Source organism: Xyrauchen texanus, chromosome 25 (assembly GCF_025860055.1).
Source record: "Xyrauchen texanus isolate HMW12.3.18 chromosome 25, RBS_HiC_50CHRs, whole genome shotgun sequence".
NCBI classification, from domain to species: Eukaryota; Metazoa; Chordata; class Actinopteri; order Cypriniformes; family Catostomidae; genus Xyrauchen; species Xyrauchen texanus.
In genome coordinates, this window is record NC_068300.1 from 17114254 (window position 1) to 17142155 (window position 27902).

General features: G+C 38.0%; 1 protein-coding gene across 1 annotated transcript in view; it reads right to left on the minus strand.

The window, feature by feature from the left end:
* Nucleotides 1–1033: 1033 nt before the first annotated feature.
* Nucleotides 1034–27902, minus strand: part of LOC127619033 (calsyntenin-1-like) — a 58856-nt gene continuing 31987 nt past the window's right edge. The window contains exons 2-18 of the mRNA XM_052091759.1: nt 26080–26202; nt 21662–21691; nt 17518–17713; nt 14990–15198; nt 12507–12656; nt 11941–12126; nt 11237–11485; nt 10102–10223; nt 9290–9452; nt 7678–7728; nt 6033–6190; nt 5658–5806; nt 3658–3902; nt 3016–3186; nt 2227–2372; nt 1693–1828; nt 1034–1242 (exon numbers count right to left, since the gene is read on the minus strand). Of these exons, the coding sequence (XP_051947719.1) occupies nt 1034–1242; nt 1693–1828; nt 2227–2372; nt 3016–3186; nt 3658–3902; nt 5658–5806; nt 6033–6190; nt 7678–7728; nt 9290–9452; nt 10102–10223; nt 11237–11485; nt 11941–12126; nt 12507–12656; nt 14990–15198; nt 17518–17713; nt 21662–21691; nt 26080–26202 (2693 nt within the window). The remainder of the gene's footprint in view (nt 1243–1692; nt 1829–2226; nt 2373–3015; nt 3187–3657; nt 3903–5657; nt 5807–6032; nt 6191–7677; nt 7729–9289; nt 9453–10101; nt 10224–11236; nt 11486–11940; nt 12127–12506; nt 12657–14989; nt 15199–17517; nt 17714–21661; nt 21692–26079; nt 26203–27902) is intronic.

Below are 27902 nucleotides of genomic sequence, written 5' to 3' on the forward strand. Positions count from 1 at the left end.
ACATCATTTTTAAAAAGACATCACCTTACTGTATTGTGCATAATAAAGGTGCTGTTATGAATTATACAGACAGTAAGCTAAAAAAATAACGACATAGCTCTGGTCTCCATGAATACAATCAGAGACAATGGTAACTTTAGCTGGAACAAAAACAGTTGGTACTGATCCATGCTTGAGAATCATATTTTTGGAAAATCCTGCTTTATATTGACACTCATTCACAAAGCAATCCGGTCTAAAAAAACAAATGTATTTTTGTTTTGGGGCACATTTCCTTCAAAAACAAAACTTGTCCACTGCGTCTTAATTGGCTCTGTTGCCGGGAGTATGTGAAGACTCATGTTCACTTTTATAGCCAACAACAGAACACTTATGACGCTTATGAAGCTGAGACATTATTCTTCCTACTCTATCTGCTCCAGCGCAGACAAAAATGGCGGACTGTGTGTAAATCTCTCAGGGGAGGATCTACGATAATAGGGTGGAGTCCGTCACCAGTCGTGGGTGAGGCCTGCACTAAAGCGACGTCACTTTAAAGCAGAAACGAAAACCATTCATTTTGACACACTGTTTTTGATTAATAGAAATATAAGAAAGAGGAGTGGGTGGACTTTTAACATTGTAGGGTGGTTGTGTACACACACTGCCGACTCACATTTATGTACAAACACCATGTAAAAGTGAATTTTGCATAATAGGTCCCCTTTAAGGGGATTGAAGTCATCGGGAGTGCCCTCATTTCGGGAGTGGTGCGTGGAGATGGGGAGGGTGGCAGTTTTCAAGGAGGTGTCAGTACAAGACTGGGGAACTGGGATTAATTTGATGGGAAATGTGAGAGGCATAGTTTTAGATGTGTGTGATTATTATACATATATTTTTATTTTTTGTGTGTGTGTATTTATGTGTGACCACAGGGATGTTCGTTGGGGGTCGGGGTGGGGTTGGTGATTGGGGAGGGGTAGTAGTGGGAGTTAAATGATGATTCAATGTTTATATGTTTTTTTTTTTACTATATGAATCAATAAAAAAAATGTTAATCAGAAAAAAAAGAATGCACCTCCATAGGGTTGACAGTGATGGTGAGGGCCGAGTCATCCCAGTCCATCTCATTCTCTTTGCCATTTTCCTGGTCCCTCATGGTGCTCTGGTGAGCAGCGCGGATACGGAACACACCCAGGATGATCATAAACGCCAAGAAGCTCACACACACCATGATAACGATGGTGGCGGCACTAGGGACAACTTTAAAGAGAGCATAACATTCAGACATAACATTCAGACATTTTAGTATTTAGTATTTAGGGTAAAACATTTCTTAAATAGGATGTGAGAGGTACCACTGGCCATCTGTCCAGATATTGTAGACAGTACATAATCCCTAAAACTGCGGCATTAAAAACAGTCTAAGTACAAGGCACTCCATATCTGCCCCACTTTTTTTAAATTGACTTTAAGCTGCGGGAATATTTCATGGAAAAGAAACAGAATTCATTTTTGAGGTCGACATTAAACAGATTATTTGTTTGATTACAAAGTCTGGATTATCTTTAATGAGAGTTTAGTGCAATAATCTAGGAGAGATGCTGTGAGGAAGGAAGCAGCCAATGAAATGTCTTTATCTCCATATGAAAGGAGCTGAACAGATGGGTCAGAGGAGCAAAGCAAAAGGGAAGAATATATAATAAAGGATACCTGAGGCCTGATGTGTGTTGACCAGGTTGTGTCCAGACAGGTCCACTGAAGCATGCTGGATTTGGTTGATGAACTGAGGTTGCACCATAGCATTGTTGGCATGATCTATAGGGTTGGCTGTGTGGATCACGTTGACCTAAATATGTAAAAAAATCATGCAAATGTAACCTCATCCTGAAACTAATCATACTATCAGTCACTGCATATCCCCATATGTCTTATCTTGAGAGTTTCTTTCTATGAAGCCCTTTTATATTCACAATACCTTACAAAAATTCACAGTTTTTACCACAGCTTCCCTAAGTACTTTAGTATTTTGTAACAATTATATACATTTTTACTAGAATAAAACCATTAAAAAATAGATTGGGATCTAAACAGACTAAGAAGCTTTCTAAGTTTTTTGGTGAAAGTAATGATAATAACAAGTTACCACAGTTTTACTGTAGCAACAATTACTGTATTAACCATGGTAATTTATTTCCAGGGTAATACTTGAGGCCTATTTGAGCACAACTGTATAGTCAGCCATACCTCCACTTTGAATTCATTGCTGATGTAGCGGCCATTGAGTTCAGAACAGACCAGTTTGAACTTCCTGTCAAACAGAACCTCTGTATGCCAATTCCTGTAGCGGATCAGATGCAGGACCTGCTCAAATTTCACCATGGTGTTAACACCTGAGGACAGAGGCAAGAAAACATGTACTTTTCTACCAAGTAAGACAATGTTATTCTCTTTTCTAGTTCTAATCAGGATTAAATTATTGAAGTTTTTGTGCCATTAGATCAACTGGATTGAAACTATTGAGAACAATACTAACAAGCATTATCTAACAGATGGGTCCAACTATTTGTATCTATCAAGTAGCAGTTGTTTGTTTATGTTGACCAAGTGTTTTTAATGGGGGGACTGATATAAAAAGCAAATAAGGTCTAAAAATATCCAGTGTATTTCAAAATTGATTTATAAATGTGGTTAATAATTGTTTTTTTAATTAAAAGAAAAAACCTTTATGTATAATCTTCGGTTGATTTGGTTGCTTCTATAGAGCCTAAACCCATCAATAAACAAGAAAATGTTGTTCTTTTGGACAATAAAATTGTGCAATGAACCCAAAAAATGGCAAAGGATGTAAAGGTTTTCATTAACAAACCTGATCAACACTAGTTTAGCATAATGTAATAATGTTATTAATAAAATATTTTATACACAGTTTCTGTGACAATCTAGACTTTTTTAAGGAGGTCCCTGGGTTGGTTGAGAATCTATGTGGGGAGAATGCCCTTGGGTCGGAAAAGGTTGCCAACCCCTGATGCATACCTGTAATGACCATGCCCACATTAGAAGAGCTCATCTCCAGACCTCTCTGCTGGATTTGGGCTAAATCCACCTCAAGACTCTCATGATCTCCATTCAGATCCTCTCCCACCACCGTCACCTCACAGGTGTCCAAGTTATGCATGATCTCCTCAGATACAACTGTCTCTTGCACTGCCCAAACACAAAACACCTCCATGTGATTCTGTTTGTTTAGACTAAAGTTAATCTCAGAAACTGTTCAGAAAAAGTTCACAAAGCAATTTTACTACAAATATTGGTTTGAAGGGGAAAAGCAATCTTTAAGAAATAATCATGTGCCAAGAGTAAACCTCTCAAGACTTTCTCTACTCATGTATACAGGTATATGTTTTATCTCAGAATCTATTATATTATAGACTCATTCAGATGATTACGCCAGTATTTTCAGTGCTTACTGAAGCATAAACTTCTAAAAATATTACTCCATCTTCAATAAAGTTGAAGTCATTCTTCATGCTGTCAATACAGGAACTATTTAAAATAAATTGCTCTTGGTCTATTTGGCCAGATTTTATAGGCATACTCTATCAATTTATTTTATTATCCTCTACCGCCTCTTCTCCTTTCACAGCAAAATCTAATAATCTCACATTCCCAGCATACCTGTAGGTTCGTCCTCTCCCTCAGCCTTGGTCTCGGCTTCAACCTCAACCTCAACCTCACGGGTGATGGTGCTGACGATGCGCAGCTCAGGGAAGAGCGTTATGCCCTCAGTGCTCTCAAATTCAACCGCTCCACGGGCAAAATGGTCAATTCCACTGAGGCTGATCTTTGGCTCCTCTGGTTGGAGAACCATTACGTAGCCTTCAGCCTCAGGTATGGAGATACACGTCTCCTCATTGAAACATCTAAAGAGTCACAGTATCAAGAGGGGTTATCATTAGCCATTCTTAATTATAAAATGAAAAGATAATGAGTTTGTCTCCTGGTATATACTAATCTAAGACAAAGACTAAAAGTTTGAGGTCGTTCACACAAATATGTTTTTGCATCCACCGTGGTGGTGGTGTAGTGGGCTAAAGCACTAAACTGTTAAGCAGAAGGTTGTCAGTTTGATCCCCACAGCCACCACCATTGTGTCCTTGAGCAAGGCACTTACAGTGAGGAAAAAAGTATTTGATCCCCTGCTGATTTTGTACGTTTGCCCACTGACAAAGAAATGATCAGTCTATAATTTTAATGGTAGGATAATTTGAACAGTGAGAGACAGAATAACAACAAAAAAATCCAGAAAACGCATGTCAAAAATGTTATAAATTGAATTGCATTTTAATGAGGGAAATAAGTATTCGACCCCCTCTCAATCAGAGATTTCTGGCTCCCAGGTGTCTTATATAACTCCAGGTGGCTCCGGGGGGATTGTCCCTGTAATAAGGGCTCTGTATGTCGCTTTGGAAAAAAGCGTCTGCCAAATGCATAGATGTAAATGTCTTCAAAACTTCAAAACGCAGTGCAACGATCAATGTCTCTGCATTTTTAGAGGCTGTGTCAGTTTAAAAGAACTTCTACGCATCTTGAGACACCTGCGCTCTGTTATATACAGACACTGTGTCCAGCTTTTTGTAGCACAATAACGCATTGAGTATGAATGGGCCCTTACACCTCATCTTAACCAGGCGTGCACAAGACAAGTTCCCAGCGGCAAGTATTTTGTCTGTCTATATTTAAGTGAAAATATTGTGCAACTAATACAACTAAAGCCAATTAGAACATCCAGTTGTTGAATATACAGTGATGGGAGGACTAATGGGATTTCAATGTAGGCGGGGCTATGCAGAAGTGCGCTATAATTGAAACTAAGTGACCTATTGACACCAGGGCTGTCTACAGATACAGATTCCCCAGTCTGATTCACAACTCTTGATTCGATTATTTTTTTTATTTTGATTCGATATCGATTCATATGGGTATATTTCAGTTATAAGGCCCATTGTGCTTACAGCACAAATAAAATAAATTATCTTTCAGCTAATGCTGTTAATTATACAGGGGCCTTCTTACTATGTACATTATGAAAATATACATTTTACAAATTATATTTGATCATAAATAATTTTTTCATCATATTGGTTACATTTTAGCTTTTTAAAAATGTATTCCATCAATAAATATGAATTTCAAGATATGTCTTGAAATTGCATAAATTATAATGCTTTTTATATATACTGTATATAATTACGTTTATTTTTTACATTCATAATTTATACCATTTACAAGTATTTACATTTATTTGTAGAAGACACCAGTACCATCTCTTTTAGAGAGGAGTCAAATGGCTCATTCACACCATCTGTGCTATGCTTCATTAGAATTCAATGTTTATTTTTGTTGTTTTTTAATTTTAATGCCTCATTAATTTCCATTGTAAATGCCTCACTGTAACTGCAAAAAAAAAAAAAAAATTGGAACAAGCCGAATTCTTTTTCTGTGGTAATCAACATTATGCAACAAGTGCTTTCAATTGAGCCTAACTTGTATTAAACCCAGAACATTCCTTTAAGATCTAGATTAAGACTAAGATAGGAGCCAAAACAAATAAATAATTTTGTTATTCAGTTGTATTTCTACAGCTGAACAGAATTGCTTTGTTTATAGAAACTAACTTGACAGTGGTGGTGACTCGAAGTTGGCGGATTCCTGGGGTGGGGAACTGCCGTGAGTTCAGGTAGGAGATGTGTTGCATGACCTTCTCAAAGCTCTCAATGTCATCTCCATCCAGGCTCAGAGAAGATTGGTTGGGGTTAAACTCCACCTGTACATAAACCCAGACACAAACACCCAGCAGGACACCATCAGTCACACAACACAGGATTCGGGTGGATAGATTTTGCTCATCAGGTATTATGATTGGTTCTATATAGTTCCAAACATAGCATTTTTACTTTAGCTGGTCTCTTGTAATTTGTGTTATTACTACTGTTTGACCACAAGCCGCAAAACTCTAAATTTGACCTCATTCAAGACCCTGGCTCACTCACCTTCACAGCAGAAGCCACCTCCTCTGGAAGCTGCACATCAAGACCTTCCTTGCAGGTGTACAGACAATCAATAACCTTCTTGTTCTCCAGTTTCCCAGAGCGGATAATGAGTCCAGCCAGGTTGCCTCTAAAGTACTGAGCCATGCGGGCGCTGCCACCTAGAAAAACACAGAGAAGATAGAAACCATCAGATGCCAAACATGTGCTCTGCTGCGTGCTGACCTTAAGCATGCTCTGTATCTCAATGTGACTGATAAGCATGCATGTTAAGTTCAATGCATATGAGGCCTTGCAGTCAGAATGATGGATGACCTGATACAGGCGCTTGGCCTCATGCAGCTCTAAGTAAAAAAAAAAAGTCATAGCAAATGAATGGGAATGAACACAAAGGCACGCAAACAAATGAATCAAAGCATGAATCATTTTGCACCAATCAACATATATCTATCTGTATGGTACGACAGACAACAACAATGTATTTTTAATTGGCTCCAAAAAGTATTGGGACACTTAAGCTACACCTAAATATATTGCATTAGATAACAAAACATTAAAGCAAGAGGAATCTGCAAACCAATAAAGCTAGGCCTTTTCTCAGAACTAACTTTTCTGAGCTATTTTTGCAATTACATTAAACCAACTGCTCCCAGTGTGATTTTTAGAGAATGTATGAAGTCATTTTCCCTCAAGTTTACACAGATAGTAGAAAAACCACAGGTGTATTTATCACATACAGTACACTATGGACATGTTCCAAGTTTGTCAACCAGAAGTGTCCAAATACTATGAAATGCTAGCCTTGAAAAGTGTGCTAGAGCTATCTTTCTTTAACATAAATGTCTGTAATCTAATGCAATGACATTCATACATTTTTAAGTGTAGCTTAAGTGTACAAATATTCTTTGGGGCCACTATGTCTTGTATTTATCGACATTAGGAGAAATAAAAGCCGAGTGATATTCTAGCTGAAAGTATGGTAATGCCCTATATGGCGTGACTAAAGGACACAGACTGAGGAAGTGGTCCAGATGACCTCATTAAGTAATATGACACTGGGTGATGCTCTCATTGCTCTATTTCGGTCTCTTGCAGCAGCAACGTCATTCAATGAGATATGTGACAACCTGTCTGTCACAGACACAACTGCACTGATACTACAGCCATAAATAATCCTGCAAAGGACTGCAGCCAAACACTCTGATGTATCATAGAAAATGCAGATCCTTAAGGTCAGTTGGGCTTGTTTTTCGGGGTAATGTGTTGTGTCAAAACTGTAACCACCCTTAACCATTCTGAAAATGGGCAAAGGTGCATCCCAGGTATTGGATGGCTACAATCACATCCTGTGTACATCTCCAGACATGCAAGCAAACTGAAATTAGATGGAGCTGGTTTGATGAATTAAAACAACAGATAAGAATAAATGTGGAACAGGAAACAGGCAGGGTTTATGATATTGGGTCTATCGTCTGAATTGCATCATGCTACAAATGTTACACTCTGGCAGACTGATGCAGCATGCACGTATGGTCCTTCTGCAGCCATATGCTATGCTGCTTTCAACTGCGGAAGAACCTTACGTGTGCTGGGCATTAATAGACGTGCGTAATGACATATTGGGGTGATGGGGAAAAACATGGGCAACCTGTCAAAGGTTCTGAGAGTGTCTCAGTATCATTGTCATGTCCTGAGAGGTCTGTGGAGGCAAGACAGAAGGTCAGGGAAAGACTAGGGCTCAATATATTCAACGGAGAGAAAGTAATTTGATACATTGTCATGCATTAAAGACCCCATGAAATGGTTAAACACAATTATCTTTCCTGTATTGACGTATTTACTATTGACACAGGAAGTTGGAGGAGGACATACATTTTTGAACTACTTGTCCTTTTTATTTCATTTGGCAATAGGCTTTAGTTTACATCACAGCCAGGGAAAACTATTATTTACTTGCAAGTCAGTGGCAGGTGGTATTTATAATTTAGGGGGTGGGGAAGTTCTCATTCTAGGGAGCATTTTACTGGACAAAAATCAAGATACACCCCTGTGTACAAGATGAGTCATAAACATTTTTTTTTTTTTTTTTCCTGAATTTTTAAATGCATATATCTGGGTGATTCTCACAAATTTCTTCTGAATTTTCCTCATTGTCACTATACATCCAAGGGTGATCGTGCTTTCTCTGTGGTGGGAAAACTCTGGAACAGTCTCCCATACCATGTGAGGTCAGCTTCTTCAATAGCCATTTTTAAATCCTCTTTGAAAAGTTATTTATTTCTTTAGCATTTGAATAGGACTTTAATATGTTAAATTAAGTAAATACTTGATGCAGTTTTTAAATTGTATTATTTTTATTTATTATTTGTTATGTTTGATCTTTTTTGCATGTATATAATTCTGTCATTTTTAAAGCACTTTGGGTCAACTTTTTATGTTTTAAATGTGCTATATAATTAAAGGATGACTTGACAATATCAGAAGAAACAACTAAGAAATTATATTTTGCATGGAAAATGTTAAGGCCATTAAGATTTGTTACATTGTTACTTTTATGAAAATTACACACATTTTAACCCCCAAATCTCATTACCAAAATGCAAAAAAACAGGGTCATTACTATATTCTCATTACCACAAAAACATTATATTTTATTTAAATTAAACATATATTTATCATAGTAGTACTCCCTTAGTTTGGCCTTTCGTTTTCGCAGATGTATAAAAATAAATAAATAATTGTAATTATATAAAATGACTGGAGAATCACCATTTAAAACAATAGGAATAGTAAAAGTAAAACATTGGGGTGCATTAGAGTACTGAGAACTACGGGGTAAAAAAGTGTCCTGAAAATGTCATAATGCTAAAAAATCTTAATGGTCCTAAATATATGCTTCATTCTCTTTACTCTAAACATATTTTTTGTATTGTTTTGGGGTTAAATATGACCAGAACATTTTCTTGACAGGTTTCACAAGAATAAATCCTCAGTTTTATTGACTTTAAAGAGAAAAATAGCATACAGATGGCTTCAAAGCTAACAGATGTGGACTAAAAGACTTTTTTTTTTTTTATGGTGTCCTTAAGATCATAAGATCTAATGCATGACATGTGACAAAAGATCTTGGCAATCTAAAACAACATCCATGACTAGAATAATGAAACGGGCTACTCTACAAATTATCAACCAAATTTACTTAATTCAATGCATGCTTCAATTTTAACTGCAGCTGATCCATAGATCATTCATGAGCATACCTTGCCAGCAGGCACCGATGGTGAGCTGGGTTTCGATCTTGGAAGCGTGCAGAGGATAATCCTCCGTGACCAGGAAGGGCTCAAATGTGGCACCATCCACAAACAGAGACACTGCTGGGAACTCAATGTTCAGTACGTAGTGATGCCACTCTTTATCACACACCTGAGAGGAGACATTTTGGATCAGTGCCTCGCTTCAAATCAAAATATCATAAGATCAAAGCTTTTCCTTTTTTATTTATGAAAAACATTCAGCAGAATTTAAACTTCAGTTTTTGATTAGATAACACTGAGTGATGTGGCAAATTCTCTCACTATGCAACACAAGTGCCTAAACCTTTGCATAGTCCTATATATACATATGCATGTGTATGGTATATAATGTATAGTGTATATGTAAGAAGACAAAATGGTTCAATTCTGAATAAATAACATGGTAAATGGACCATGAAATGTACCAACATATATACACACACACCATATATATATATATATATATATATATATATATATATATATATATATATATATATGCAATACATATTCTGTGCATATACTTTAAGATATAATCAATACCTAAGTACCATGGCATTACCTTCTGATACAAAAAATGTTTTGGTCACTTTCAGTGGCATTTTTGCCCTGCGCCATTCATCTCTGGCCCTGCCTGTGATAATCTTGTATGTTTATGCCCTTGTCCAGCCCAAGAGGTGACCTATTCATTGCTAGCGGGCTTAAACTAAGCATGGTAAGTCCAACACAAGGATGTCTTTCAAAACTAAGTGGCTCTAAAGGGGCCCTAGTTAACTCACTTGGTCAAGTTTCCAGTGGAATTCAGCAGGTTTGTAGTGCTCAGATTCGGTGGGGTCCTGACGCAGTAGTAGCACAAGTCGACAGTTGTGTACATACAGGGAATAGTGGTGCCTGTTCATCTCTGCAGAGGACACGGACACAGGAATAAATCATAATTCTGTCTATTACAATTCATGTTAATACACTTGTTTACCACGTGTGTTTTTTCACACTTAAGTGAGAATGATTCAGCTCAGCAGGCATGAATACAAAACACGTGTCTATGTCTGCATGGATTGCTACACCCCCACTCTCTTCGACAACAATGAAGCAACTTTCCATAAACAGGGTCATAACCATGATGTAATCAGCATTATATAATGCCCAGCTGATGAGATTTTTCTAAGGCAGGGAATTTTGCTTTAATGAGCAGAGAGTGAGATCATAGTGTGACATTCCCAATTCACAAAACTACAAGGAATCCTTTCATAACCCTCAAAAATCCTGCTAGGATTAGGACACTATAGATGTCCAAATAGTTCATAGAACTCTTTGGACAGAATTCATTTTCAAAACGCTGTTTGAATTGTACTGATGGGCATTACAGAGGTTCATGGGGTCTGGATGCGTACATCACAAAACCTATTCAGAACAAGACTATATTTGAAATAAACATTATTTATATAATCAAGAGAAGGAAATCATTAAGTTGAGGGTCATACCTGATGCTAGTGGTCATTGTGAACAGTCTGTTATTGGCCTATATTTGATGTTTTCTTTCTTTATTACGATTTTATATAAACATGAATTATTTAATTTTCTTTTTGACATCGGATGTGATGCCAGCAGGCAGTAATTGAACAACCGTTATTATACCCAGAAAGTTAGCAAAAATGTTTCAGTCCATAATGAAGGTGCACCAGGTAGCGCATCACACAATTAGCATTAGTTATGGCATTCAACAAAGTTAAAAATAAGCAAGCAGAAGTGTTGTGAAAGTTTAAAATCTGCAATCACACATTCCAGTCCAGATGGGATTAGATTTCTCAGAGGACTTCAGAGTTAGCTGATAAACAGTATGCAATTTGCTTTTAATTTTTTTAATTTTTCAAATGTCAAATTAGATAAATACAAATTATATCATAATATCATTACCGGTCTTATCAGAGTTGCAGAGGATAGTTTCCTTCTCTCTGCCTCCAGGTCCATGTCTCATCCACACTGAGATGGTGAAGGGATCCTTCAGGCTGGTGCTCACCACACCTTCAGGAACCTTAATGGCCTGAGTGCCATTGAATTCAAACACCTGGTCACTGTCATGCCCGTTGTCAGTGGGCAAGCCAACAGTCCAGTTGGCAGCATTGCTGGGAGCAGGCAGCAGTTCAACAGTGCCAGCGCTGGCACCTGGACGAGCACACAAACAGTTATTCTTATGAGTATACACATTTTGTTTTCATCATAGTTTAGAATGTACCTACAGTATTCTGCAATGCTTACAGGTAATACAATTATGTAAATTACTCAAAAAGCATAAAAAAAGTCTACCACACAAGATCTGCTTAACCAAAAATTAATAACTAAATAATAAATACATTTTAATGTTCATTAGGTCCACAAGTAATCTGCACACACAGAACTCTGCAGAAAGTGTTGCGGATTTCCAAATAATGGAATGCCTTCATTCAAGATGTGCTACACATCCTTTACCTCTGGCTAAAATGATTATATGTATAACGCATTTTACTACATTTAAATCCATTCCACATATTGTCCTTGAATATGCGAAAAAGGCAGCAGGTTCCCTCAGGCCCTAACATTAATGGTAATTACTCTATTATAATAGCCTTGTTGTAACTCACCACAAAGCTTGTGCAGGGATTTTTCTGAGTATGTGTCTCTATCGCAGCCCTTGCCGATGTGATTGGTCTCCAGCATGATACTAGCCTGAATGGAGGTAATTGGCTCATCACAGGTCTCCAGGTGCATGCTGGGAAACAGGGCTAGACTTCCTGTGCCAGGCTCATACTCAATCCTTTTATTGAATCCTATCAACATCAGAGAAAGATAAAATGTGTTTTAAAATAGACCACTCACTATAACAAAAAAAAAACACATTTATTAATTTATACATATACTAATACATTTTCAGTTACATTATACATTAAAAGTTACAAATGTACACAATATCACTTCAAAAAATGGTTGTATGTTAACTTTAATTTGGCTTTGTACAGTGTCACTATGTCCACAAACAACTTATTCAAGCACAAACAGTTCTGGTTGTGCTGCTTGCATCTGCTTCAAACTCTGTGCTCAGAAATTACACACAATATTCCTGCACAGCTGAGCTATCTAGCTTTAGCTAAAATAATTATACAGCTGTGCTGCCGTTTTGAAGGACAAAAGATGCAGAAGTCTTTGTTACCTTGCCAGCTTGGTTTGCAGGTGGGCTTGATGTTGATTTTGACAAGGACGTCTTCAGAGGCGCGGTTTTTACCGCAGTCATATGCAGTCACGGCGAGTTTGTACATGCGTTCCTTGCTGTAGTTCAGCTTCTCTGTGTTCTTGATGTTGCCTGTTTATACAGAGTAGTGATAGTCAATGAAAGTGGAGCAAAAATGCAGCTTGGTGAGCCAGAATCCAAATGAAATTAAACAGTATTTATAGGGACAGTCGATATTCAGGGCTTAAGGCAGTTGGATGTGTATGGGAATCTCATTTAATGGAATATTGTAATATATTATACTTCATTAGAAATTATGATATGTTAGATGTTTGCATGAAATCTGAGATCCCATTTATATTAAGTTAATCTTTATTATTGATTTTTCTTTTCATCATTTATTACTGGAACTAAAACGAAAAAGGTTCCAACAACCATTATCAGCCTTAAAAACAACCACAGATCAAAAATGCTTTTTTTTTTAACACTTTATATTTTAAAACATGGTATTAAAAAAGGTTTTGTCCCTTTTGACTTTCCATATCTGAATTATATTCAGTTATCCTGACTAACCACTAGGCGCCGCCATGATGACTCTAGTTGTTGCTGAAGCAAATGTAAAAACTACCAATACGAGTGTTCCAGAAGGAGAAAAACAGCATTTTAAGTGTTAGTTGGAGTAAAAATAAGTTCAGGCTCAACTTGTGAAGTTGTTTGCTGTCATAAGAATAAAAAAGTTTATGAAGTCAATGTAACTAACCTTGGTCCATAAATTCACGTCATTCACCGAAAGTGAAGTGCTGCCTGAATTAATCTGCGCAGCTGGCTGGTGATGCGCGATTGGCTTGCACGTGTAGTGCTCATCTGTTGACTATACCACAGTCTCGTCACTCTTTAGTAGTGTTTAGCCTCCCATTTAGCTAATGAAATCATGCTGCATGATCTTTACATTACATCAAGATGTTGTTTGGTTTGCAGGAGTGAGGGCCTTCATATAAATAAAATAGTCTAATCCAATCCTGGCACGCTTGCCGTAGGTTGCTGACCCCTGCTCGTATCTCTAGTATCGGCACTATGGAGCCACATGCTTTTTTTAAAAACGTTTTTACAAATTCAATACGCTAAACATCAAAGTATTTGTAAAGAACATCCACCAATGCAAGTGAAAACACTGGAAACTGGAAAACGAAAACAAACTTCCGTTATGAATCATGGAACACTTTTGTGTTTAGTAAAAAGGTGGATACAGACGCATGTTGTAAGTATGCTGTTAAAACTAGCGTAAAAAAGTTGCTGGTTTTGCCAAAGTTTGGGAATTTCTTGGCATTGTGTCTTAATCAAAGAGTTTTGCAAAAAATGCAAATGGTGTGGCTCATGTCTTAATGTTTTCAAATTAAGTTGCTTTGTTTTCAGAGTAACCTCTGAAATATTCAATACTTATTACATTTGAATGGACCAAAGTCAACACAGGATGCTCTAATTTCTTCAGGGTTATCTGGGGAACAGAAGGCAGTGTTATTTAAATAAACATTCGAGTTGTGGCAAAATAAACAATATGTTGACCGGTAATATAGCCCAAATTCAGTCTGTTGCCATTGTTTACATTCATGTGGTACTCCTGTTTTTATTTTGCTAATCTCCACGTGACAGGGAAGCAGAGAGAAAGTCAGAGCGAACCACTATGTATGTCATCAGCATTCTGAATTGGTGTGTGTGTGTGACAGACCTCCGACTAAAGAGAGAGAGACCTCAAGCAAAACATTCGATAGATGTATGACACCCTTGGCCAAAATCATGTTGTTCTGAACAGGCTAGTAAGATGCCGGCTTAAATATACTGTTATGAGAAGGATTTTAGACCCATTTGTTGAGTGGGCTGCTAGGCGCGACGTCACAGAAATACAAACCATTTCAAAAATAGAATGCCCCGTCGCTCGTCACGTGTTGCTGACAGGCTGGTTAGGACAAAAACATTTGTTTAACATGGAAAAGACACCTTTTATTGTGTCGTGGCATTGCGTCAAGTTAGGACATGGTGTTAGTGGAACAAATATGCGATTAAAGAACGGGGACTGAGGCTCTTTTTGTGTTCCACTGAAGAAGGAAAGTCATATGTGTTCAGAACAACATGAAGGTAAGAAAATAATTACAGACTTTTAACATTTTTTGGGGAACTGTCCCTTTAAGCTTTGGAAGTCCACCACTAGTGCTGCCAATGAGTTTATGTATGAAAAGATCACAGCTGAGAAGATCATTGATCTCAAGGTGACAGCTGGCCAACATCAAGATAGGTGTGCTTAGGATTCTGAAATGGCTGCTTGTTTGCATAAAAAACATTTTAAGGCACAACTTAAGTGCCATGAATAACAATGAACTGTAAGTTGATATGACTGTGAGGTATATAAGCTGGATTTTTGGCAGGAGCCTAGGACTGGCAGCAGCATTCTACCACCTCCCTTCACTTACCATCCTTGTCAATAGTGAAGGGCACATCAGGGGTGACAATCTCATAGCTGCAGATCTGACTGAACTGGAAAGAGCAGTCAGCGTCTACTGCTTCCACCTTCAGGATGCTGTCGTACTTTTTGCCCTCGATCACTGTGGCTTTGTAGGATTTCTCTTTGAACACTGGTGAGTACTCGTTCATGTCATTCACTTGGATGTGGACGGTAGCCCTGGGGAACATCAAAGTGTAATTTTAAAACTAGAATCGAACAAGTGGCACAGCATTGACGCAAGTTTTGCTTGCTAGCAGATGGTCAATTTATGTGGGTGTGAACAGCTGATACACTGTCATGCACAGGGCCTTAAAAGGTACCTCTTTAACTCTGCGGACCTGCCAGCAGCTCCAAAAGGGGGTTATGTCTCCAAATACACAAGTCAGGCATTTGTGGTATCATTTGAAAGCTTATAATCTGAACTTTTCAAAGGTAACTCATGTATTTATGTTTAATAAAATAACAAAATAAGGCCTCAAAACATTCCCATCGCAAATCAACGGCACCTAGAGGTCATGTGGAAGACTTATTAATATGACAATAAAAGTCTTTCAAATAGCACTTAAATAGAAATATCGTATATCAAAATGAAAGCTTTCATTCTCAGGAATGACAATTTATTTTGTTGCCCTAATACCACAGTTCAAAAGAGTTTCAAAAGAATCACTAGTTATAATAGGATTTCTGTCATCAAATTAAAATGTCTCTTTTATGTGCCGATCACTGCTGCTGTAAGCCCAAAATAGCTAAAACCTTTATTTCTGCTTCTTAGCCAGTTTTCCCAAAAAAAAAAAAATTCTGTGAGCTTGCTTGTGTGAATAATCCAATGTTTCATCTTAGATGTCCAGAACAAAATATGTGGTCCAACAGGAAAACCATGCTAAACAAATAACCTGAAATCTATTCTATTAATGATAAAAGTTTATCATAAATTTTACAGCATCACAACGGGGAGGATCAGCTTTCTAATGATACCTAGATTGAGCTTCTAGTCCTCTCAGAGGCCGAGATATTCGATGAAACAATGGGGGTGGTGCATGAACTGTAAATTTGACTCAATGTCTATGGACGAGCACATCTGTTAGGGCAAAAAAATGTGCCACCTACATTCTAAATAAAATAAGAGGGAGTTGAAGAGGTCAAACTTGTTTTCTTAGCATGTCTCTTAACATATTCAGGTCACATTTTTACCCCAAAATCAACAGGAAAAAAATGTGTAAGTTGTATTTTGAATGGATGGAAATCTTTGTACTTTGTGTTGTGACCAGGGACTTAAAACGTTTCAAGGAATGAAAACCGAAAATGAATGCATTTTTTAACAGAACGTAACCGAAGTGATTTTTAATTATTCTGGAGTGAAAACTTTATTTTTAAATGCTGGAAACCAGTTATAACTCGGTTAATTTTGCTCTGATAATTTTTTAATGAAACCAAAGGCCAAAGGGTTTATCACATTTATTTTTGGATCTACACCACTTCATGTTGCCCGAAAAAAGAAACGTGCTTTGAACCAGAAAGAAACTGCTGCATCACGCATTTCTTTGCCTAATTGTCTGTGGAAGTCGTATTTTGTGAATGAAGACCTTTTTAAAACTACGTTAGTATAATTACTACATATATACAGGCACGGCTAATTCAGATACAAGGAAACATAATTAGATGTAAAAAGTACTTTTTACAGATGTTTCTAACTTCACTGAATTATTGTTAGATATGATGCATTAATACAGATTTGATGCTGCTGGGTTTTGACTCAGATGCAGATCTTTAATAAAAATTTAACTGTTAATTAACTGTATGCTTCTTATGATTTCTTTTGTGTTAAATCACACATTTTTGGTTTATTTTGAGGCAAGTGGCTTAAAAAAAAAAGCTTGTTTTTCCAGAACAGATTGCTTGCTTCTCTTGTGAGATCTGGCATTGCTGCAAATGGTATTTCCCCCACCCCTTCACAAAGAGTACTGTCATTTAAAAAATAACGTTATTAACCATTGTTTTATTTTGTTCTAACTGATTACCATTTGGAAAGGAGGCTGCAGAACTTTTGAGTTTTTAGTCCCTGGTATTGACATTATTTTAATGACAATGAAGGATTCACACAATGTGTGTAATAATTACCACAATGTGTCTGGATGTTTAGAGAATAATTTTTTTCTCATTCCAATTATTCTCAATGGTGATTCTCATATTTCTCAAATCCTCATATTTAAAATAATGTATTATATATTAAATTGCATATTTTCTTTATACATTTTCTTTTGATTTTCAGGTGAAATATGACCCGGACATGTCCTTTACTCTTGTACTTGGTATTCATAATATCTCAAATCTAATATAAGAAGATCTCTTGCTACTAAATGCCACAATGAACACAAAATAAGCAGAGTAGCTCTAAAGAAACACTTACCACAATTATATATGCTAGACCTAGACATGTCTGGCCTTTAATTACTTTGGATATACTCAGGCTAGCTTCACCTGAACTAAGATACGCACTTGTGAGATTTCTTCATATTGCCTCCATCAGGTCCCTCTCCACAGTCATAGGCCTGAATGGTGAAGGTGTGCTCCTTCTGCAGCTCACAGTCCAGTTTGTCCTTGGCTCGGATCACCGCCTCTCCAGTGGACTTATTCAGCACCACCGCTTCAAACGGCACATTCTGCCCATGAATCCTAAAGCCGCAGATCTCCCCTGAACATGGCGAGAAACGGCACATGCACAATTAGTCAAGGCCATTCATGAGTCCAAACACCAGCTTCTGTTAATGAGATAAAAGAAACCCACAACAAAACTAATAACAAGCCACGCTGAAATAAGAACAGCCAAAGTTGGTTTGGCAGCCAAAGGGATTGGAACACTGAAGGGGGAGGTGGGTTTGGGTCTGTGGAGGAAGCCAGAAGCACTGTGGGATGGGTAAGTATTGAGGAAGTGGAGGGGAGTGAGGGGTTGAGAGTTAAGAGAGGGGGTACTGAGTGTCTGGTCCAAGCCATTTGATAACATTGCATTCATTCATGCAGTAAAAAACCCATGTGCCAACAGGCATTTCACAGGAATACTTACTATACAAGGACAGGAAGGAAATAAAATGGACCAATGAACAGATCTGTGCCAATATCTTGATTTAATCTGTACACGTAGAAATAGGGCTGGGTGATATACCAGGTATTAAAGATGTATTCACAGTGATTTTGTTTGTGATATAAAATTCAGCTACATTGTTTATATCACAATGATTTTAATGTGCTTTTTATTTGACCATTACATTTCCTAAAGACATTAGGCATTTTTCCACCATTGCAATATGGTTTATTTTTCCACTGTGGTGCAGTGAAATCAGTAGAATGTATGCAACAGATCTGTCTGCTGGCGACGGTGTAAGAGGTATACATTGGAGCGAGTGCAGCACGCTATAGAGGATGATCACATATTCCAGTTTTTAGGACTGCTTTTTTCCCTGGTTTATTCTCCTAGCAAATAGCAAAGACACAGACCATATCGCAAAAAGGGAAAAAAACAAAAAGGCGAGAGGTTTACCATCATTTGCTGAGGCCTTGTGTTTGCCACCGGACATGAACATGTAGAAAGGTAAAAGTTACCATACTAGTTAAAAAAAGCATATTTATTGACAAAATATGATATAAGTATTATATGAACATGGTATATGAGAATATAATATGATGTATTTTGAGATTAAATTAGCTAGTAATCTATCTAGTAATCTGATGGAAAAGGCATTTAGAAAAATAAATGTAGGCTACAATACTAGTTAAACCATCATAATAAAACCATGATGATACAAAAAATGAGCCGCCACATACTAAAGCTGCGTACACACTGCCAGCGACTTTATCGCTGCAGGTCGCCAGTGGCTGGCGGTGAAGTCGCTAGTGGGTGTTCCCACTACTGGTTGCCTAGTAACGTTTATAAATGACATTCACGGATGTCATTCCATTGCTGTTGACAGCGAATCTCTTTTCTTGCCACTAAAAACAAACATTTTGTAGGGAAAAGACTAAATATAAATGGAATCAGTACATAAAATGCTTTATATCAAAGATGAATGAGAAACAAGGCGTGCTGTTTGCCATAGCGGCTGTTTATCTGCGGCGTAAAATGCAAATGTCGGTCTGTCTGGGTCCATAAAATCCCCGCGATCTCAGATACACCTTTCCACGCAGTATTTTTCTTTAAAATGTCCTTGTACGTGGGAAGAGACATATCATAGAGCACTGGAACATTTCTAACAGCAAGAATTAGCCTCATCCATCTTTCCGTTACTGCAGGAGCTCAGAGAACGAGAGAAGGATCACGTGAGCTCTCCCGTCGTCTCTCCTATTGGCTGTCGCTTCCGTTAGTCGCTCCAAAGTTGAACTTTTCTCAACTTTGTCGCGTCGCTGGACACGCCCACATCTAGCGCCAACGGTCGCGACAGCTCGTATCGCCGGAAGTCGCTGTGCTCGCATTGAAAATGAATGGTATTGAGTCGCTGTCGCGCGCGATGTCGCTGGCAGTGTGTACGTACCTTAAAGCCATTCCACCTGCATGTTTGAGAATGTTTGAGTATGGTTACCTAACTGTGGAAATGCTACTGTAGCCATTCTGTATCGTGCTCCAAACCGTTAGGTCCAATGATAAAAGCAGCTATTGTCATTAGAGTGGTTCCGTGATCCTTCTATGTTTTAATACACTTTCAGACAAAATGGTACGGTTTAAGGTAAAACGGCAGTCACTGGGCGTGGTACCCTTCTTTTGGGAACATATATGTACTTTAAAGGCAACAAAAAGTTTTAAATGCACCTTTAAAAGATACACAATAGGTCCATAGTGTACAATAATGTACCCCAAACGGGTTTTAACTACAATTTGTGGGTGTCACCTCTCAAAAAGGTGCATAGAAGCTTCCATGTGTGATTAAAATGTTAGTAAAACTATCTGTAAAATATTGCACGTGTTGATATGCTGGTGCAAAAACATAAAAATTATTAAATAACTTGCTTCTTTGTGTTAACTTATTGAAATTTTGACATTTTGAATCTACTTGGCAATATTGCATTGAAATGATGAAAAATCACCCTTTTAAGCCATTTTCGAGCAAAAACTTGAATACTGAGATTCCTATATCAAATATTGTCAAAAGGCAGGAAAATATTGAGCCATACATTCTTTGGTTATATCGCCCAGCCCTAATTAGAAATACTACAACATGTATAAATGTAGATCTTTGCAGATTTTTGTTAAAGGTAGCACATTAAAAAAAAGAAAGCAAGGTTAAACGTTAAGGAGATAAGGAGAACTTATGATAGAGATCCAGCATCCTATCAGAAATTCAGTCAATGCCACTTTTATACACAAATCAAAGCAAATATCCAAACAAACAAGGAAAACTTCTCATCTAAAGCCTAAATTCCCCTGTAAAACTAAATTTTGGAGTGAAGAAAGTCTTCCTGTGTAATGCTGTCTCTCTCAAACCCTTTAAAGAAAAACTTAAAAAATGAAACAATAGAAAATAGAGGAACAGCAGTGAAAACTAAAGGACTGGATGAGAGCAGGGGTTAGAAATATCCATTTGCTTGACATCCATATCAAACAGCAGTAGTTGCCATGCGGTCTTACATTAGTGGAGGAGAGAGTGAAGAGAGGCTCAAACTAGAGATCAGAGCACATCACATACCATAGAGAAGAGTTTGCCTCATTTAACAATCTCAGCAATGTTGCTTTCCTTCACAAATTGAGTGGAAACTGAAATCTCTAAAGGCTGTTTTAATGTAATAGCAATAAATGTGTCATAATTATACAATTAAAAGTGTAACAAATGATTCTAGCATCAACTGTCCTTAAAACATGTAACAACTATGTAATAAATGTGGCATTATTATGTAATTAAACATTTAATAAATAAAAACGGCCAATAATTTTAGTTCCAAGTTTCTTTTTACCTCCCAAAATACAAGAGGGTACTTCATAAAGAGGAAAAAATACTTTCCCTTAAAGGTTGAAAGAAAAATCCAGGATATCTGACATATTTTGGAGATGTTAGGATTGGCTTTCTCTGTAAGATTCTAGTGTAAATGCAATATTTCCCTAAAAATACTTTTACGGCTGAAGTGCTGTTAGTATCTGCAAACTTCAATGGATGTCTTATGCACAAGGCCGCATTAATGCACAGGCTTACCTGGGCTTAACCATTCATGGCCTCCTCGACCCTAATCTCCCGTAGACGGTCACGGGAGGAGTGCATATAAATGCATTCAGCGGAAGACGCTGATATAACTGGAAACTTTGCGCAACAGCAAAAACTGTCTAGAATAACAGTCCACAACCTCCTGATTACCCACTCCCTTCCTCAGTCGGACTGGTAGCGGAGCCCCAGGCCCCACAGTGCCTCAATGCGGCCCTGCTCATGCATAGATATTTCTAGATTTTGTTATAGCCCCACATCACACTTGTCATCCAGTTGCTAAATTTTCCTTTCCAAACAATTCAAACGTGAGAAAAAACAGAAAACCAAAAACATATGTAGAACAAGGAAGACAATATAGAGCATAACAGAAATTTCCATGTGAAGTGCTGCTTTCTTTTATTTGCATTAGTGGGTTAATAAAAATAGGTTAAAAGGCGGGAGGAAGAGCCTGTCATCACCTTCTTTGGTGAAGGTCACCTCAAAACTCTCTACAAGGAGAGAGAAAAGATAAACCCAGGTCAGTCAGAGAAGAATGAGATTGACAGATCACAGAAACACAGACACAGAGAATAGAAATGACAGATGTTACAGAACCAGTCAAGGGCTCACAATACCTCAATTGACCTGTTTGCACAGGTACAGATTCACCAGTACAGTTTTAGCTTTGTTTGTACTACTAGGGGTGCACAATATATTGGTGAACTCTACAAATGTATGCATTTTTAAGTATTGCATCCATCTGAATTGGCCGATATTGTAAGCAGATAATATGTTGTTTTTTTTCCAATTGAAACACTATTCTCTTTGTATGCCGGGTTATAAAAGTGCTACATTGTTAGCAATTTTCTTTATAGAAAATTAAAATGTTTCAATATCCAATGTTACTTTAATGTGCATTTCAAATTCTACATTGGATTTCTGCAATAACACACAAGCAAGAGTGCTGTTGTTCTGAATCAGCATCCGTTTAATCCGCTGGTAATCACAGACATGCTGATCTTCAGTAACAGCACAATTGTGAGTGTGACATTGCTTTTATACTAAACTTCTATTAAGTTATTACTGAGTAACTTATGATTAAGACAACATTTGGACTGTTTTTATATACCAGTACATCACTAGTTTGTATCAATCTACCCCATGCTAATTCTGAGGTTATTCTGAGCCCTAATATGACAGTGTACAGCACAGTTTGACAATTATAATCACAGATACAGAACAAAGTATGGAGACTGCCTCTCTGAAATGTTTTCCTTTGGGCTAGGTTCTGCTTGGCTGACCATTTAAGGTCCATTTTGACCCCTTATGTGGCCTCTACTGCATGGTGGAGCTGCCCACCCTGTTTTCACCCCTACAATTAGAGATGGATTTTTCATTAGGATCTGCTGTTCAGAGCAAGTCATGCAGTGGAGGCTTTGTGCCTCATCAGTGAATTCTGAAGCTTTAATGACAGTACATCGAAACCCAGACTGTTGCGTCATGCCAAGTGCCAACTCCAATAGTCCTCTATTTTCCATCAGGCAAAACACAATGCATATCGATTCCTTCCTCAGTCTGCTATACTGAAATGGATCAAGATGTAATAACAGATGAGACGTAAGAAAAGAGGCATCCTAGTGGAAGGGTGTTTTTGTCTGTCAGAGATTTTTAGTCTTAGTGACCTGAAAAAGCTAATAAGGACTCGGTCACTTTGAATCATAGAAAATATTGAAATTGACAGCAAGCTGGCACTGAATAACCCATCACTGATAGGATTGTAAGAGCTCTTGATAAAGTACATGACATCTCTATTGGAAATCAATGCTTGGAGTGGATTCATAAAAAGCCAGCAGAATATCAACTGTAATCAATTGTACCCTTCTAAGCAAGTTTTCATAGACAAACTTCAGTTAGAACATGAAAATTAGTTAATGAGTGATTAATTAACCAGTGCCTGGAGCAAAAATTATACGGAAAGTGACATAAATGCATTAGATATTTAGCCTATTTCAAGTGGGATAAAAAAAAAGCCCTCATAAAATGTAAAACATTTATTTACCCTTATTAAAAAAGTTAATTTCCAACATTGAATAAATGCTACTCGGATGCTTGTATACCTCAACATATATTTCACAGATACATGAATTATTGTACACAGCAACATGAGTCCTTGTTTGAATAACTAAATGTCACAACAAATTATGTATGGCTTCTGCCAAACTCTTGAAGTCCCAGTTCAGAGTAAAGTGAGCTAGTCACCATGGCACCAGGTCCTAAATGGGCCAGGACTGGCAGGGATGCTAAAAATGCAGCAGTCACCCACACAGACATGTGACTGCTTCAAACTGAATTTAGGAGAGTTTGTTAATATAATCAGTGTGCCGATCATCTACACTCTCATTGCTGGCTCCACAACTCACAAATCAAGCAGTCTGAAATATAAATGATCCTTGATGAACTATTCAAGTGGAATAATATATTTAAGAGGGACTGAAATACAGTAAATCTAGATTAACTCTTAACAGATACAGTTCATTCAAATCACATTAACAACGATAATGTGGCAGCTTTTTTATACAAATACTTTAAAGGAATAATTCACCCCAAAAATGTTCTGGTGAACACAACCATCAATTTCTAGAAGAATATCACAGCTCTGTAGGTCCATTCAAGTAAAGGCTGGCCAGAACTTGGAAGCTCCAAAAATCACATAAAGGCAGCATAAATGTAATCTGTACTGATGTTAGGCATGGGTGAGAAACAAATCAATATTTAAGACCCTTTTTTAGCATAAATCCTTCTCTCCGCCCAGTGGTGGCTCAGCGGTTAAGGCTCTGGGTTACTGACCGAAAGGTCGAGGTGGTTCAAGCCCCAGCACCACCAAGACCCCACTGTTGGGCCCTTGAGCAAGGCCCTTGACCCTATCTGCTCCAGGGGTGCTGTTTCATGGCTGACCCTGTGCTCTGACCCCAGTTTAGTTGGGGTATGCAAAAATAACTGCATTTCATTGGCTTTGTACCTGTACTCTGCACAATGACAATAAAGTTGAATCTTAATAAAGTGGCGATATGCAGGAAGAATGCGAATGGCCAAAAACAAAAGAAGAAGAATGTGAAAGTTAAAGAAAAGATTTACAGTTAAAGAAGACTTAAATATTGATTGGTTTCTCACCCACACCTATCATATCACTGCAGAAGACATGGATTAAACCACTGGAGTCATATGGACCTTCAAAGTTCTGGCCATGTTCTGGTTGCACTGAATGCACCTACAGAGCCGAGATATTCTTCTAAAAATCTTTGTTTGTGTTCTGCAGAAGAAAGAATCTGGGATGTCATGAGGGTTAGTAAATAATGAGAAAATTACATTTTTTGGGTGAACAATCCTTTTAAGGTAAACCACATTAGTGTATGCCAAGAATGCCTGCCATTAGGTCCCATCATTTTCAACAGAGTCCCATTTTCAGGGTGCACTGGGAGAGGACCAGAAACTGGTACTAAAACTGGGAGAATGGAGGCAGTACGTTCACAATGGCCCACTGCATTAAGTGTTTTGAAATGAGGTCAAAGTAAATCTCCAAGTGATTAAAAAGGCCAGAGCCAATGCTCACAAGAAACGAGCAGAATAAGAGGAAATTTCATTGATCTCGATGTCAGAAGAGTTGGCAACCAGCTGCCAGGGGAACGAGAAAAGTAATTTAAAATGGACATCCTATCCTCATCTGTACTGATTAACTAAGAGCATATTACTCCAGCATGTTTAAAATAAAATAAATAATAAAAAGAAAAAAAATAAAATGATCAGGGAATGCTCTTATGTTCAGATTGGCTCCTGCCAGGTTTTGTGGAGAACAATGGTGCTGTGTTTTTGATGTTAAGTTGTGCACTAAATACTGCTTAATATCTAAAGATCCGCAAACCCAAGAATCATAAACCAATAGCTTCATTAACCTAGGGCATCAGAGCCAACAAGAACATATCTACAAACCGAATTACAAACAAGAGCTGGCTTTGCCAATCAGATAAGAATTAGTGTCCGATAATTGTTCAATGGCAATTGGATATTATTAGCTAATTTATTTAAAATGTGATTATGGTTTCTAAAAGAGCTATTTTAAGATTTTTAAATACATTTTATTTAAGATCATTGCATTATCAAACAAAAGGCTGCAAAATTGTTTCAGTCTGGCTTCAGAGCCTGAGATAAGTAACAGTGGCTTTTCTAAAAAGACTCCATGAAATGTAGTCAATGTCTCTTAGCTTTGGGGCCACCTGTATGCTAATGTACATATAAATCAAAAAACAAATGAATTACCTCAAAATTTAAAATTAGCTGTATGTATTGTCTTTCTTTAAAACAGACCAAAAAAATCGTACATTCATGGGCGTATCCAAAATTTTGTCCAATAAAATGCTCTGTCGAGTGAAAGTGTCCCCCTTTCTAATATCACCTGCCGCTATAGTAAAAGTAAGTAGCTAATCATGGTTCACTATATAATGTAAACTAAAGTCTTTTTGGTATTGGAAGAAAAAAGGACACGCCCTTCAATATATCCCACCCCAACTTCCTGTTTTAATAAGAAATGCGCCAACAAACGAATGAAAACTGCGCTCATCAAGCCATTTCATGGGGTCGTAAACTATAGGTTCCTGAGTAAATGAAAACCAACTGATAATCATAGGTCACAAAAATCTTAATGAATATTTCCACTTATAAATATCATAATCAATTTTATTCAGCATAACCATTCCTCATTTTAAACCTTTAAATTAAATCTGGAGACAACTTAGGTAAATATTCTGAATGGCCATCACTACAATAACCCAGATCATGACAAAGCATAAGGAAGCAAAACGGCTGACATCTTCATTTGAGACCAGAAGATGGTGGGTCTTACCTGCATAGCGCAATGGAGTGTCTTTATCCAAAGCTATCAGTGGAGGATCCAGGAGAACTTTGTCATCATTTTCTGTCACAATACCATGATATGCCGTCTCAATCCATGGCTTGTGCTTATTTACTGTGGAAATAAAAAAAGAAGAGATGGTAAAAGTTTGCAACTGGCAAATGTGATGGACTGCATTTATTTTTCAGCGAAGATTCACTATGTATTAGTACAGGCACAACAAAAAATACACTAGCTTTGACGCAGAACACAAAACCACACAGTAAATAGTGTTGAGGAGTAACAAGTAAAACCAACTGTATTTTTTAGTAGCGTGACAGTAGCTCAGGCTAGTATAGCTTTTCCAGTAATAAGCTTTGTTCCTTTGGAAGGTTCTTGAAAACAAACCTGTTCAAACAAATGATTCAATTGATTTCCTACACAGAAGCCTTTCTGTATCAAAATATTTAGTTAAATGCTGTTGTTTATCAATATTTTTTGACTGTTTCATAAATAAGGTTGTTTTTTTTAGTTTAAGTGGTTGTATTTAGTAAAAATGTATCGGTTCAATGTAATGTCACCATAATTGAGATACTAATTATTTTCGTAAACAATAAATTCTGCACTTATTGCAGAATTAAATGTCACTTTATAGTTACACTGGTAACCAGACGTTTGGAATAATCGTCATGGTTACTGTTGTAACCTCCATTCCCTGAAGGAGGGAACGAGACGTTGTATCAAATGTAATGACACAAGGGGTCTTTCTTGAGAGCCTCGCGTACCTCTGAACTTGAGAAAAGGCCCGCCCCCAGACATACAGGTATAAAGGGAAGCGGGTGTGCATCTGTCAGTCATGTTTTTGCACTGAGGAGCCGAAAATAAGGTAAGGCCGTTTACAGTGATAGGTCTGGTGTCGTGGCAAGGGGGACACAACAGTAACCATGATGTTCCCCTTCTGTCACTCACTCGACATTGTGTCGAATGTTGTGACACAAGGGGTCCCATTTAAAAGTGGCATGCACTAGACTGTGTTACGTGAACTGCTGACACAGGTGCAAGCAAGCTACTGCGTGCTAGAAGCAACTGTATCTGCCAAATGTAACCCTCCCCAATGGCCCCAGAAAAAGGTGTCATATACAGACCTTAGGATCCCAGCACCCCTGAGGGGGGAACAGGTGACATGACTATCATGGGAGCAAGCCGGCCAGCCGCGGCCTTTTCTCTCTCTATGTTTCTTGTCATAGCATAAAGCGGCTGGGGCTAACTTAACGCTATGAAATGCATCGGGGAAGGCAGTCTTTCCGGTTCCTATTCTTTCAGGGGGGAAAAGACCCTTTGGAGACCACATCCTGCCCAGACTGGGGGGAGGTGACATATGGCAATTACGCCACATGGGTTGTCAAGCCACACGTGGGAGTGGCGTGGTGGGAGGAACTCTACAAACACAGCAACCGGGGGCAGAAGGACTGCCCAATAGAGACGCGGGTCCGCCGACAGGGGGTCCGTACCGCAGAAAATACATCACAGGGAGTTGTCTGAAGAGGGAATTAGGTCTGTGGAGCACTACCCCAGTACAGAGCACTTGCAGCATGTAGTGGGTCTGGTCTTAAATTCCTCCGCTGAATTCGCAGGCCAGAAGGCTAGGGAGGAAGAACATCCAGGAAGCGAGAGCTTAGTGGCTAACCTGGGAGAGAGAGCGCACTGGATCACTTTGATGAAGTGGTCGGCTGTTCCGTATTACCGAGTTCTACCGGCTTGGACCTGACAAAACACGGGACGAGACTGAATCAACCTTGAGATTGTAGAATCTCGCAAAGGTATTGGGTGTTGCC